The sequence below is a fragment of the Ursus americanus genome, chromosome 20 (genome assembly GCF_024610735.1).
Source record: "Ursus americanus isolate L20-20 chromosome 20, mUrsAme1.1.p, whole genome shotgun sequence".
Classification (NCBI taxonomy): domain Eukaryota; kingdom Metazoa; phylum Chordata; class Mammalia; order Carnivora; family Ursidae; genus Ursus; species Ursus americanus.
Window position 1 is genome coordinate 51,072,564 of NC_142146.1, and position 14,867 is coordinate 51,087,430.

The 14,867-nt window shown below is 37.3% G+C and overlaps 1 protein-coding gene across 3 annotated transcripts in view; it reads right to left on the reverse strand.

Moving 5' to 3' along the window:
* Positions 1-14,867, reverse strand: part of VEPH1 (ventricular zone expressed PH domain containing 1) — a 224,923-nt gene that overhangs the window by 92,462 nt on the left and 117,594 nt on the right. For all 3 annotated transcript variants that reach the window (XM_087870310.1, XM_045811893.2, XM_045811845.2), the window contains 2 exons: positions 12,042-12,251; positions 10,629-11,026 (listed from right to left, as the gene is read on the reverse strand). In XM_087870310.1, coding sequence (XP_087726436.1) covers positions 10,629-11,026; positions 12,042-12,251 — 608 coding nt within the window. The remainder of the gene's footprint in view (positions 1-10,628; positions 11,027-12,041; positions 12,252-14,867) is intronic.

Consider the following 14,867-nt stretch of genomic DNA (forward strand, 5'->3'; position numbering starts at 1 on the left):
ACACACACACACACACACACACACACACACACACACACACGGGGGGGGGGCAGAGGACTCAAAATCACAAATGAAAGAAGAGAAATAACAACCAACACCTCAGAAATACAAATAACTGAAGAGAATATCATGAAAAACTATATGCCAACAAATTAGACAACCTAGAAGAAATTCCTAGATAAATTCCTAGAAACATAGAGCCTACCAAAATTAAAGCAGGAAGAAATAAAAAAACTTGAACAGACTGATTACCAGGAAGGAGATTGAAACAGTAATAATAATAATAATAAAAAAACCCAAAAAACAAAAAACCTCCCAAAAAACAAAAGCTTAGGACCAGACCACTTCACAGGTGAATTCTACCAAACATTTAAAGAAGAGTTAATATCTATTCTTCTCAAACTATTCCAAAAAATATAAAGAGGAAATTTTCTAAATTCATTCCAGGAGGTCATCATCACCCTGTTTCCAAAACCAGATAAAGACACCACAAAAAAAGAGAACTGTAGGCAAATATCTCTCATAAATGTGGATGCAAAAATCCTCAACAAAATACTAGCAAACCGAATCCAACAATTCATTAAAAAAAATCATTCATCATGATCAAGTGGGATTATTCCCAGTATGAAAGGGTGGCTCCATATTTGCAAATCAATCAATGTGATATGTCAACATTAATAAGAGAATGGATAAAAACCATATGATCATTTCAATAGATTCAGAAAAAATATTTCACAAAGTATGATATTCATTCATGGTAATAGCCCTCAACAAAGTAGGTTTAGAGTGAACATATCTCAAAATAACAAAGGCTATCTATGAAAACCCCCCAGCAAATATCATATCCAATGGGAAAAAACCAAGAGCTTTTCCCCTAAGATCAGGAATAAGATGAGAATGTCCACTCTCACTACTTTTATTCAACATAGTACTGGAAGTCCTAGCCAGTCAGACAACAAAAAGAAGTAAAAGTCATCCAAATTGGTAAGAAAGAAATAAAACATGCAGTATTTGCAGATGAAATGATACTACATATTGAAAACCCAAAATATTCCACAAAAAAACTACTAGAACTGATAAATGAATTCAGTAAAGTTGTAGGATACAAAATCAACGTGCAGAAATCTATTGCATTTCTATACACTACTAATGCAGCAACAGAAAGAGAAATTAAGAAAACAATCCCATTTACAATTGCACCAAAAATAATAAGATACCTATGAATAAACCTAACCAAAGAGGTGAAAGACCTGTACTCTGAAAGCCACAAAACATTGATGAAAGAAATCAAAGATGACACAAAGAAATGGAAAGGCATTCTATGCTCATGGATTGGAAAAACAAATATTGTTTAAAAGTCTACACTACCCAAAATAATCTACACATTTAATGCAATCCCTACCAAAATACCAACAGCATTTTTCACAGAACTAGAACAAACAATCCTAAAATTGGTGTGGAACCGCAAAAGACCCTGAATAGCAAAAGCAAAATTTTGAAAAAGAAAAGCAAAACTGGGGTAACACAATTCCAGATTTCAAGTTATATTACAAAGCTGTAGTAATCAAAACAGTATGATAGTGGCACAAAAATAGACACATAGATCAACAGAACAGAATAGAAAACCCAGAAATAAACCTACAATTATATAATCAATTAATCTTTGACAAAGTAGAAAAGAATATCCAATGGGAAAAAGACAGTCTCTTCAACAAATGGTGTTGGGAAAACTGGACAGCTACCTGGAAAAGAAAGAAACTGGACCACTTTCTTCCACCATTCACAAAAATAAACTCAAAATGGATTAAAAACCTAAATGTGGGACCTGACGCCATAAAAATCCTAGAAGAGAATACAAGCAATAATATCTTTGACATTGGCTGTAGCAGCATTTTTTTAGATATGCCTCCTGAGGCAAGGGAAACGAAAGCAAAAATTAACTATTGGGACTACATCAAAATAAAAAGCTTCTTCACAGCAAAGGAAACAATCAACAAAGGTAAAAGACACCTTACTGAATGGGAGAAGATATTTGCAAATGACAAATCTGATAAAGGGTTAGTATCAAGAATATATACAACTCAATACTCCCAAAACAAATAATCCAATTAAAAAATGGACAGAATACATGAATAGACATTTTTCCAAAGAAGACATCCAGATGGCCAACAGACACAAGAAAAGATGCTCAACATCGCTCATCATCAGGGAAATGCAAATCAAAACTACAATGAGATATCACCTCACACCTGTCAGAATGGCTAAAATAAAAAACACTGGAAACAACAAATGTTGGCAAGGATGTGGAGAAAAAGGAACACTAGTGCACTGTTTGTGGGAATGCAAACTGTGCAGCCACTCTGGAAAACTGTATGGAGGCTTCTCAAAACGTTAAAGACAGAACTACCCTATGATTCAGCAATGGCTACTGTGCATTTTCCCCCAAAATACAAAAATACTTATTAAAAGGGATAAATGCACCCCTATGACTATAGCAGCATTATTTACAATAGCCACATTATGGAAGCAACCCAAGTGTTCATCCACAGATGAATGGATAAAGAAGTGGTGTGTGTGTGCATGTGTGTGTGTGTGTGTGTGTGTGTGTGTATACTATTCAGCCATAAAAAGAATGAAATCTTACCATTTGCTACAACATGGATGGAGCTACAGAATATATTGCTAAGCAGATTAAGCCAGTCAGAGAAAGACAAATACCGTATGATTTCACTCATATGTGGAATTTAAGAAACAAAACAAATGAGCAAAGGGAAAAAAGAAAGAGAGAGACAAGCCAAGGAACAGACTCTTAACTATGGAGAACAAACTGATGGTTACTAGAGGGGAGGTGGACAGGGAGATGGGTGAAATAGGTGATGGGAATTAAGGAGTGCAGTTGTGATGAGCACAGGGTGATGTATGTAAGTACTGAATCAGTGTTGCACACCTGAAACTAATATAACACTATATGTTAACTATATTGGAATTAAAATAGAAAACAATATAGACTGGTTAGTATAGGCACAATGCATTAATTTGCTAATCGTAGTTTGCTCTTTGATAGATATCAATAAATCCAGGCAGACAGTGAGATAAACTTCAAATGTTTCGAACTATCTGGCCTATTTTCTCCCAACAAACTATTGTAAATTGATGAATGCAGATGTCTGGAGAAAGGACAGGAAATTAACATGAAAGAGAAGTATTTTTTTAAACTTTACATTAGTGATATAAAATTAGCAATAAAATTGAGGCTGATGAAAAACTTGGCCAAATAACAAACATATACATTTTTCCAGCTCTGACATAATACACTTAGAATTAATTAATTTAGAGCCTAAAAGACTCTTTTAATGGACCTGAAAAATGATCCAGCTGAGTGCTTTTCAAGTTTCCTTAAACTGTGGAGTTCTTGGTTTAAATATCTATCAGGAAGGCCACTGAGTAACACCAGCTATATCACAGTTGCTCTGTTTGTAGGGTAAGGAAAGGAGGAAAGAGGGGGATCTGGGTCCCTTTGAAAGGGACCCCTGACGGTTTTTTAGTGAGCACAGGTTAAGAACCCATGACCCCGCAATATACTCTTGGAATAAGGGTGAGGAAGTGGTGGTACATGCAGATGATACACCCTGTTTGAGGAACTGAAACTGTCCAATAGCAGGGTTGGGACTGAAACTCAGTTCCATAAACTCTGGTTCAGCCAGATGCTGGGGATCTGGAATCATCACCCAGGTCCAAATCACCAGCATCTCTCTTTATTACTGAAATTAACCACTGTTGTTGCAAAATTCCAAGCCTTGCAGAAATGTGTACTTTAAAAATGTGCAAGTTTCACCTTCACCCTCCACTTCTCCTCCACCTCCATCCCCGATCTGACTCTTCAGAGAAAACTAGTGGTGATAGTTTGATATGAGTCCTTCTAGAACTACCCCCTTTTGTATATACATCAATCTTTTCTGTCCTGGTTCTTCTTAGCCGGCTCTATATTTTCTTTTCGTAGCACTTAACACTTTCTAACACCCTATTATTTATTTGTCATTTCTATTATTTATTGTATGTTTTTCACTACTAGAATCATTTCTGTGAATCCAAGGATATGTGCCTGTTTTGTTCACTGACATTTCTGAAGTTCCTAGAAGGATGCTGGCATGAGTGGGCACTCAGAAATACTCGTAGAATTAATGAAGAATTAATTCAGGATGAATATACGGAGCACAAAGGATTTTTAGGGCAGTGAAACTATTATCTGTGATTTTACAATGATAGATACATCCAAACAATGGAATATTATTTATGCAAAGAAGAAATGAGCTATCAAACCACAAAAAGATGTAAAGGAAGCTTAAATGCAAGAAGCCAATCTGAAAAGGCTACTTAGAAATCAGGAGGTTTGGGGCACCTAGGTGGCTCAGCCCATTACTCATCAGACTCTTGATTGTGGCTCAGGTCATGACCTCAGGGTCATGAGATCGAGCCCCATGACGAGCCTCACGATGAGCCCCATGCCAGCTCTGCTTGGGATTCTCTCTCTCCCTCTCCCTCTGCCACTCCCCCTCTTGTGCTCTCTCTATCTCTCTTTAAAATATATAAATAAAGCTTTAAAAAAATAAATTAGGATGCTTACTATGAGAAGCAGAATCATACTCAGATTTCTGAAATGGCATTATGTTTCTCACATTTGTGGCTTGTTTTAATGGTGACATAATATTTTAATGGCTACTGGATAATTGACGTGAATATTTCATATGAAAAATGATGAGTTTCCCATAAAGCAACTTATTTTTAAAAGTCCACTGAATCTTTTTTTAAAAAAAGAAAAAATTTTCATTTTATAATTTCTTACTGGTCTCTAATATGGATAGGGCAAAAATACGAACAGAGGAAACACAGGAATTTGGTGTTCTTTAGTTGGCTCTTTTTCTCTCACTCCAAATGGATCTGCCAACTTATGACATGTGACTCTGGCTCCTTTAGATAGACTTTTTTTTTTTTTTAAGATTTTATTTATTTATTTGACAGAGATAGAGACAGCCAGCGAGAGAGGGAACACAAGCAGGGGGAGTGGGAGAGGAAGAAGCAGGCTCATAGCGGCTCATAACGCCAGGATCATGCCCTGAGCTGAAGGCAGACGCTTAACCGCTGTGCCACCCAGGCGCCCCTAGACAGACTTCTCTGCTGTTTGCAAACATACAACTTTATGCAAATTGACTATAACACAAATAAATACCTTCCAAATTATCAATACCTGAACTCCTGCCAATTATGAAATTGCCTGTGTTTTTGGAAAAACACTTTAAAATCCTCCATCATCTCAGGGTCTGATGGTTGTTGTGGACCAAACAAAAGAAAATTACTTTTTTTTGCCTTTTCCTACATTATATCAAACTCTTCAGCAGCCATATAATTTCTTTTCCGTTTCCTTGGCTACTAGCTCTTCATCAGAAATATGGATTTGCTCAGTTTTTCAATGAGATTTGATGATATCCAAGGACCATTTTGTTTCCCTACAGGGCATATACTGCCAGTTTCATAATGGAAGCAAATGGAAAAATAACATTCACTTCCTGAAATTTGGTTTGTGGCAAGCTGGATTGGAATATACTCTTGTGCCGGTGACCATCCATGGCCCAGGACCATCTCGTACAGCACTGCACGCTTTGGAGTAAAAACAAGCCCCAAACAAAAATAAGGGATGATGAATAATAATCTCCAAGTATGAGCTGCACTAAAAAAAGATTTAAAAAATACTAACTACAGATATAAGAACATAATGCCATATCTTTCTATTTTAAAAATAATACATTTAGAAGAATATATTTAAGAATATGAAATCTGCCACAGCAAACTACTTCTGCTTCTAAGTGTCTCCCCTCCTCCTTCTTTTCATGTGGCTGCCTTTGGGGCAGGGTACGCCAAAATGAACTCGTGCATATTTTCTCTACTGCGTACTTGCTTTTACTTTTCTTTATTTATTAACAATGTCTCTTTAAGCCTATTTCAAGGGTTTAGATGACTCATTTGATTTACAGGCAGATATCACACCTGGATTTCTATACAGAATGGCCTGCGTGTACATGTGCTCACCAATTTTACTTTGTATTGTTCCCTAGTTGGATGAATATACTTCTCATTCATAGATAGACATCAGATAAGCCAATATGCAGATAATCCAATATGATAAGCCAATCAGATAAGCCAATATGCAGATAATCAGCACACTCTTTTGCTCTTTTTTCAACAGCGCGGTTAGGGCATTTTTCCTTCTCTATTTGAATATTCAAAGAAAATCAACCTTTTTCTTTTCCTTCTTTTCTTTTTTTTTTAGAAGTAGCTTTTGAGAATATAATTAATGAGAAATAAAGTTATCTGATGTCCTCCAGTGGAACTCTGCAAACAGTTAAGCTGTGTGTTTAAATGCTAAACATCTTTACCAGTGATGTGGTTGCTCGCTGGGCCTGCACCTACTCTGTTGGGGATGAAATGGGCAGTGATCTGATGTTAACTCAACAGTAGAGTTTGGAAAGGATCTTTCCGAAAGGGTTCACAGGTCTTCCTTTTACTTATTTAAATGTTTCATAATTAATTGTTATTAGTTAAATGTTTCTCATGGGACACTGAGGATGACTGGAACCAGGATACGAGTGGCAGGATAAGGTTAAGGGGAGAAACTGGCCACCATTATATCTCTCTTCTTTTGACTGAAACCCACCCGGGAGAAATGGGAGCTGGCAGATAGGTAATCCATGATAAATTCTAAAGCACCAAGAAAAATTCTCTAGAAAAGTTTTCCTAACAAGGGTTCTTCAGACAGGAGCCCAGGGGACCATATCAATGAAATGAGGCACCAAGGAATTTGTAATACCTTCCTATTTGCTGTTTTTCCCTCTGAAATTTTGGGGGAAAGCTTGAAGATTTGTCTCTGTCTCAAAATCTTACAATTCTCCTCAAGGATAAAAGATCCTAACCCAACAATTAAAACAATCTATTTTGAAAAAGGAGGACACTTCCTCCAGAAGCACTCAGTGACTGTTATCCCCACTCTCCAGATTAGACCAACCGAGAAGACAGAGGTAAGGACTGTGCTGGCTTTGCCTCCTTGATCGTCCCAGCATGAGGCTGGACTTGACTGCATACAAAACTTCAACAAGAAAACTTTATTTGTAGTTAATTGTGAAACAGCACCTGCTTCTTGATACTTATAATGAACTTTTATGTTTGTATATTTTTATACGTGTTCAAGTTGAAAAATCACCACATGTCAGTCTATTACAGAAAGGACGACATTACTAGCTTTAAAACTAGCTTTCTCCAAGTCAGGCTTGCTGATGTGCTCTCCAGATGGGATGTATTTTCACCCAATCAGGGAATACTTCAAAGTGAACCAAAGCCGCATTGATGGGCTCTTGTAAGCTTTTATATCATGCTTTATAGAACACCAGTGATGGGCCAGATTTTCAAGGATTTATTTCAATATCATGCGTTTTTAGACTTTTTTTTAACCTCTAGTTATTTTTGTTCACATAAAGGAATTCCAGTGTTTCAGGTATTTAAAATGCCCTTTAGCTGATGAACTAAATTCCTTCAGTCTTCTACGTAAATAAAATCAGGCAGTGATGTCAGAGCATCACTCTGAATATGAATACCTAACTTCCCACGGTTGGCTAACCTGCACCCACACCAGAGGCCTAGAAGGCTCAGGAGAGAATTACTGACTTGGGAATAACAGGCTCTTTCACACCCGAAATGACATTGCTGACCCAACCTCAATAAGACCTGGGGTTTGACAATTTTTCCAGACATGATGATAGATTTGGGCTGCTGTATTTATACTCCATTACCTGCCCCCTCTGTGATCAATATCACACAATAGTAAGATGGCTGACTGAGGATCAGAATCGTATTTGTGACCTTGATTCACCTTTTACTGAATTCTGCTGGGCTATGACTCGTGAGGTTCCTGTTCTTTCAACATAGTTTATTACTGAAGTATTAGGTTGAACCCTATGAAAGTGATGTTTTTGTAGGTCAAAGTAAGGGAGTCAGACATCAGTTTTTTTCATACGATTCAAAATATTATCAAAAGAACTTCTTTAAAGGGTTGTTTTATCATTTTCCTATGGTATAGACATTCTGACATTAGTCTAAAACTATTCTTAACGCTTTGCTGCTGTTGTTCTTGTTTCCTGCTGGCTATTTGTCTTTTGAACTCTGACTGTTGTGGAAGTGGTTTTTATGCTTCTTCCCTTTGTTTCTTGATCACTTTGCATAATTCAGCAAGAAAGGCCAAATGTGCCTTTTTTTTTACACCAACAACACATTAAATATAACGCAGTTTCTAAGTTTAAATCTTTCTTCAATAAATTTTTAAGGAAAGAAATGTGATATTGTTGAGCTGAGTGATCTCGTGACAGCAAGCAAAACTGTGTCAGCCAGATGAATGCTGGCATTCTCCTGAATGGTTTCCACAATCTAGGGAATAATAACGACATGTCCCCTGCACTCAGCACGAGTACTTTCTCAGTGGATGTATTTACAATGAGTCATATAAATTTTCAATCCCTCACATATCTCTGTGCAAGGAATTTTCCAGGAACTTCCAGGAAATTACAAAAATGTGAATAAATTCCAAAATGTCAACTTACAGAAATATATACTCAGTTCTAGGCCACTCACAGTAGGAAACATCAAAAGAAAATACCTTTTGATTTTTGTTTGTTTTTAGCAAAGATGATGGATTCATTCAATATATTGGAGGAAAAAAACCCAAGTCACTCTCAAACTCCCCAAATAATTCAAGGCAATAAGAAATATCATGTGTTCTTGACAACTAGATACTTGAAGTTAACTGCAGGACTTCCACACATTTTCGTAAGATTAAAATTCACTACATAGCACAGCTTCAATGCTTTAAGCTAAACTTAAAGAACAAAACTATTCTAGCAGATGGAAATATGTCTAACTTTATATTTGCTACAAATTTCCTCTCTTAAGCTGGGAAATTCACTTAACTTCTTTTTATATTAAGTTCTCCAACCTGTGCATTAAATACATAGAGGATTAGAGAAATGGGAAATTGTAAAGAGTTTGTGTTGAGTTTTATTGATTTTAGCTATTCCCAAGTCTTGCTATACTTAATTATCCAAAACTCATATTGAATATGAACAATATCACTTTTATTGTCACCATTAAAAAAGAGTGTTAAGAATCCTAATCAATAAATTAATGTAAACACCTCTGAAAATGTCAGATTCTACAGACATGCAGACAATGTTTGTCATTGCCAAATGCTTGAATTCCCCTTTCCCTTTGCTAGCATGAGAATACATTCTTTCCTCTGATTTGGAGTGGGAGAAAGGGTAGTAAGTAGAGTATGGAAAATGGACCTCCTAGCACCATCCACTAAGGGGGATGACAGTCAGTGCATGGGTGAATGTGAACTGGGTTCACTATCCTTCCGCTGTGTTACTTTCTGGAAGATGCGCTGTCTAGCTTTTTCTATGTGGGTGTAGCCTGTGAAAAGTTGTCAGGGCCAACACGAGGGCTAGGACCTTCATCTTAATCTCAAGGGAATAACATGGTTGTTCACTGAGAAAGACTGCAAGAAAAGCTAATTAGCCGACAGTGCCTTCGAAACATCCAAATCTGTTCAACCCACTACTAGAAGGATGAGCTTGCCCCGGGCACTCTTCCATTTTAGTATCTGTGCCTCAAACCTATCATCTTTTCCAGGAACAGGGCACAAAATTTAAGAAGCACGAGAAAATTTAGTAGTCGAAATAAATAATATTTTTAAAAAATCAAAATTAACACAAAAAGTTCATGATGAACCAAAGATCAAAATTATAAATGGAAACATGATCAATATTACCTCTTGGCTCCTTCTGCCTCTGCTCCAATATGGCTTGGCAAGACATACGGATCCTGTCTTTACTTAGAATTTTACTGAGGTTTTTTGGCGCCTCTTTAAATTGTGCACCGGAGGGAAGTCCTGGTTCCTGACATCTTTTCCTTTGTTCTCTGTTTTCTGACTAGCTCACGCTTTCACTGGTTCCTGACATAGATCACCTCCTGACTATGGTTTCACTCTTTTCTTTCTCTAGTCTCCAAGAGGCCAGGGATTGTGTCTGTTTGGGTCATAGCTGAATCTCCACAAAGCTGAATTTTTAACACAGTGCCCAGCACACAGTAGTTGCTTCATACGTGCTGTTGAATGATTGGGAGAAAAATCTCCTGGAGTTCAATGCTGTGCATGGCTTCCTTGCATGTTTATGTAGTTGGAAAGATGTCTCTCACTGAGTCCCTACCCCAGATCCTGCTTTAGGGAACACAGACACCTTCCAGGATTTTCCTAAACACTGGGGACAGAGAACCAAGAACAATATATCTTGAAGTTTGGAAAAAATCAGTCGGTGAACTTAAGTGCACCTAAGTAGATTCAAATGGAAATCAAAAAGATGATTGACCTTATTAGGGAGGAAAAGAGCAATTAAAATACTGTGAGGGTGTTTTCAAACGATCTATTTTGCAAAAAAAAAAAAAAAATCTAGGGTATGGTCATTTTTATTCAAGCTCTTTCCCCCCCAACAATGTCTGAAATTTCTCAAATTTAGGTTGTTCAGAGCACATACCTTCAATGGTACACTGATCGGGGACTGGAATCTTCTTTCCGATTTCCGTAGCGTACGCTTTTACTTTGCTGAAATTTTCCTTTAAGTGCAAGTAGAGCTTATCTTGGTATTCTATAGGACTTGCCGTTGTTTCTGGAGTTTCTTCCTGGAAGTTTTCTTTAACTGTTTCTGGCAAATTCTCTGATTCTGTATGTATAATATTTGGGTGTGAAACTGAAGAATTTCCCAGCTGTGATCTGGCAGAGTTTGCCTTAAAGGGCAACTTGTCATTTCCTTGGCTAAGTGGGTCCGTTTCTGAAAGAAAGACACTGGCTGGCGTGTCTTCACTCTCGGCGACTTCCCCACCATCGGAGCTCATGCTCTTTGTTAGCACTGCGTGCAAAGCCAAACTCTTTGACCTGCAATACCAACAAAAAGCCGAGACAGGTAAAGAAGGTGAGCTAGCATCCACTGAGAAGGAAAAGAAAGGATAATAACAGTGGGGAAAAAGGACTTCCTCTAGAGTGTGAAACCGAAAATTGCTGCTATTAACAGATTGGATAAAAACATAAACCAGCAACAAGTTATGTAATAAGCAAACCTTTGAAGATCCAGGCCACTTCGAAACACAGAGATTTAAAAATCAATTTCATGGCAAAACTAACTGGAAAATAGTAGACTTATATACTTATATTCTTTTTCTTCTACTTTTGTTTCTGCTTTTTCATCAGAAAATGAGAGAGGCTTTTCACAGTCATTCTCAATACAGCACATCTATAGGGACTCCTGGGTGGCTCAGTAGGTTAAGCGTCTGCCTTTGGCTCAGGTCATGATCCCAGGGTGTTGGGATGGAGCCCCACATCAGGCTCCCTGCTCTGAGGGGAGCTTGCTTCTCCCTCTCCCTCTGCCTGCTGCCCTGCCTACCTGTGCTCTCTCTCTTTCTCTCTCAAATAAATGAATACACAAATAAAATCTTTAAAAATATCTTTAAAAAAATATATAACACATCTATACTTAAAATATTTTTAAAAAATCAGCCATCGGTTTGTTTTCCATTTGTATTCTCCTTTTAATACAGCAAGGTTCTTCGGATAATGGAAGCATGGTGAATGCCATTTCATTCATGAAAAGATGGGACTTTGGGTGCTACAGGTGAAAGATATTTAAAAACTGAGGGCTTCAGAGGGGAGGGGGGTGGTGGGATAGGCTGGTGATGGGTAGTAAGGAGGGCACGTATTACATGGTGCACTGGGTGTTATACACAACTAATGAATCATCGAACTTTACATCAGAAACCAGGGATGTACTGTATGGTGACTAACATAACGTAATAAAAAAAATTAAAAAAAAAACCCACCCCATAACAGTGTGATAACAAAATTAACAGCAAACATGAAGTGCATACTTTAAAAACCAGCCAAGCAAAATTTATACCTGTTAAATCTAATGTCTTTTCTTTCTTCCTTAGAAAATTGGCCCAAACTATATCTTCTGATGGAGTTAGGAGTACTGTTCCCAGCATTTATTTTGTCTTCAAAAGCCTGTATTTTAACTTGCAGCTTTTCATGGTCTTCTTTTTCAGCCAAAGTGAGCTTGATTTCTTCCAGCTTCTCAGGGAATTCAACCTCAGTGCTAGTTTTTTTCCTAAAGGGATAAAAATAATTGCATTAGATGGTGGTCACATATACCCTCAGGACAGTGTTACTCTCTGTTTAACTGCTTCTTATTCAAAACAGAAAAATTTATCTCATAAATTTTTTATTAGTCATTTAGCAAATGTTTACTGAATAACTACAATGAACATAGGTTTTTTTTTTTTTAAGATTTTATGTTTAAGTAATCTCTACACCCAACATGGGACTTGAACTCACAACCCCAAGATCAAGAATCACATGCTCCACCCACTGAGCCAGGTACCCCCATTTTTTTTTTTAAAGAAAACTGTATTTGTTCTAGTTTCTGTCATCTACATCATTTCCGTGGTAGGAAACGTGCTCATTGTAGTCACCATCACTGCCAGCCCATAACTGGGGTCTCCCATTTACCATTTTTCTGGCCTATCTCTTCTTTATTAATGCCTGCTATTCCTCCATAAATACCCTTAAACTGATTATAGATTTACTCTATGAAAGACCATCCTATTCAACGGGTGTATGACCTAAATCTTTGGAGAACATTTCTTTGGAGCTGCTGAGGTCATCCTACTTAATGTGATGGCCTACGACTGTTATGTGGCCATGTGCAAGCCCTTGCATTTTACAACCATCATGAACTGGCAGATGTGTGGCCTGCTAGTGGGAGTGGTGTGGGAGGGAGACTTTCTTCATGCAGCCACACAGATCGTCTTCAGCTTCCAATTAGCCCTAACATCACAGATCACTCTAAGTATGATCTGAACCTTTTGTTCAATCTTGCCTGCACTGATACCCACACTCTAGGGCTCTTTGTTGCAGCCAATAGTGGATTGATCTGTGTGCTAAATTTCCTTCTCTTTTTAAAAATATTTTTATTTGAGTATAGTTGACACAAAATATTACAGTAGTTTCAGGTGAACAATGGACATAGATCCTTGAAATTGTTTCTACAGCTTCTTCTGCCAGAAGTTCATAAATACTGGTGTGCGTGCCGACTTTACAGTAGAAGGAGTTTTTGAAGAATTCAGAGACTAAAAAGCAGTTTTTATGGTTACCTACCATATTCTTATCCAGTTCTACAAAAGCATGGCTTTCACATGAAATTCATGCCAGACATTTTTTGGAAAATTGTTAAGAGTGATTTGTTTGTGCTGAAATGGATAGAATAAGAACATTTCAAATGGACTGTGTAAACTCATGGTTTTGTTAATTTTACGGCAATCAGTGTGACTCTTTTATATTATGAAAAAAGAAAAATCTTTCTGAATTTTAATATGTTGGAGGAAAGAGATTTTCCATGAATGATATAAATAGCTCTAACTATCTTTTTTTACAGCAGAATTTATAAAGCACTCTGCGAGTCATTAAAATTACCTCCTTTAAGGCAGGGGTTATATGTAGAATAACTTTGGAACCCCTCTAAAGACTCACATAGTGCCTTAGGTAGAGTAAGCGCCTACAGATAAGCTGCAGAAATAGTTCACTTGATGCTCACTAAGGTGCTGAATGATACAGAAAAGTAGTGTGTATTTATCTTCCCTTTACCTGCCTGAGCCGGCCTAGAACTACTTTAATTTTTATTAAACAATCACTATCAATATCATCTGGGATTATTAATTCTTTCTTTATAAATATAAGGGTTAATAATCCCTAGAAATCCATTCATCAAGATGGCCTAATGATTCTGTTAGCTTGTCTGTGTGTATTTACCTGGCCCTTTTTATCATTTTTTTCCTAGAGGTTGATGAAAAGGGCCTCCAGCATACAAAAGAATCCTGGCTTCTTCAAACATATGGCTATTTTCCCATAAGGGCCAAGGTAAACCTGGCATAGTACATAGGTGAGAGTGAGAAAATACAATTTCAGTTTTCCTAATGGCACTGCTTTTTAGGGAAAACCAACATGAAAGTGCTGGTGACAGTTTTTTTCAATTACATTCTACCCATTCTGGGGCCATGTGTGGGGTGGGCACCGGGAAAGGTTGGTTGGCAGCTTTCCTGGCTGGCCCAGAGAAGGGTACTGGCTTTGAGGGAGGGTTCATAGTTTTTGGGGCCCTCAGTTTTTTAAATTCCCATTAGTCCAGCCCAGGGACAGATGCAAATGGTGCCACTGGGAAAGCAAGTAGATCATCGCTTAAGTAACCAGGATATTGTTTATTGTCTAATAAGCTATTGCTGAGAAAACTTAAATACGTATTTATATAATTTTTATAGGCTTCCTATAGTTTTGCATACATAATGCAAAACTTATTATCTATACCATGCTTCACTGAAATACACATGAGTAAATTTCAAGAATCACTACATGGGAATAAAGGCTAATTATGAACATGTTTCCCTTTATGATACATGTGATACTGGCTGCCCACAAACAGATGAGAGGTTTTGACATCTTCCAGCCTGATGATTCTAAAAGCTGAACTTTTACTCCTATTACAAATGAAACAAAGATAGTACTATCACTGGATGCTATTTTACAAACCATGATGGGTATCGAGGTTAATTTTAAAAGATCCAAGGGACTTCTGGGGAAGATGGTGGAATAGAAAAATCCTAAACTCACCTTGTACCAAGGATACAACTAGGTAATACCCACATCAATGTAAATAACCCAGAAAAATGACCTG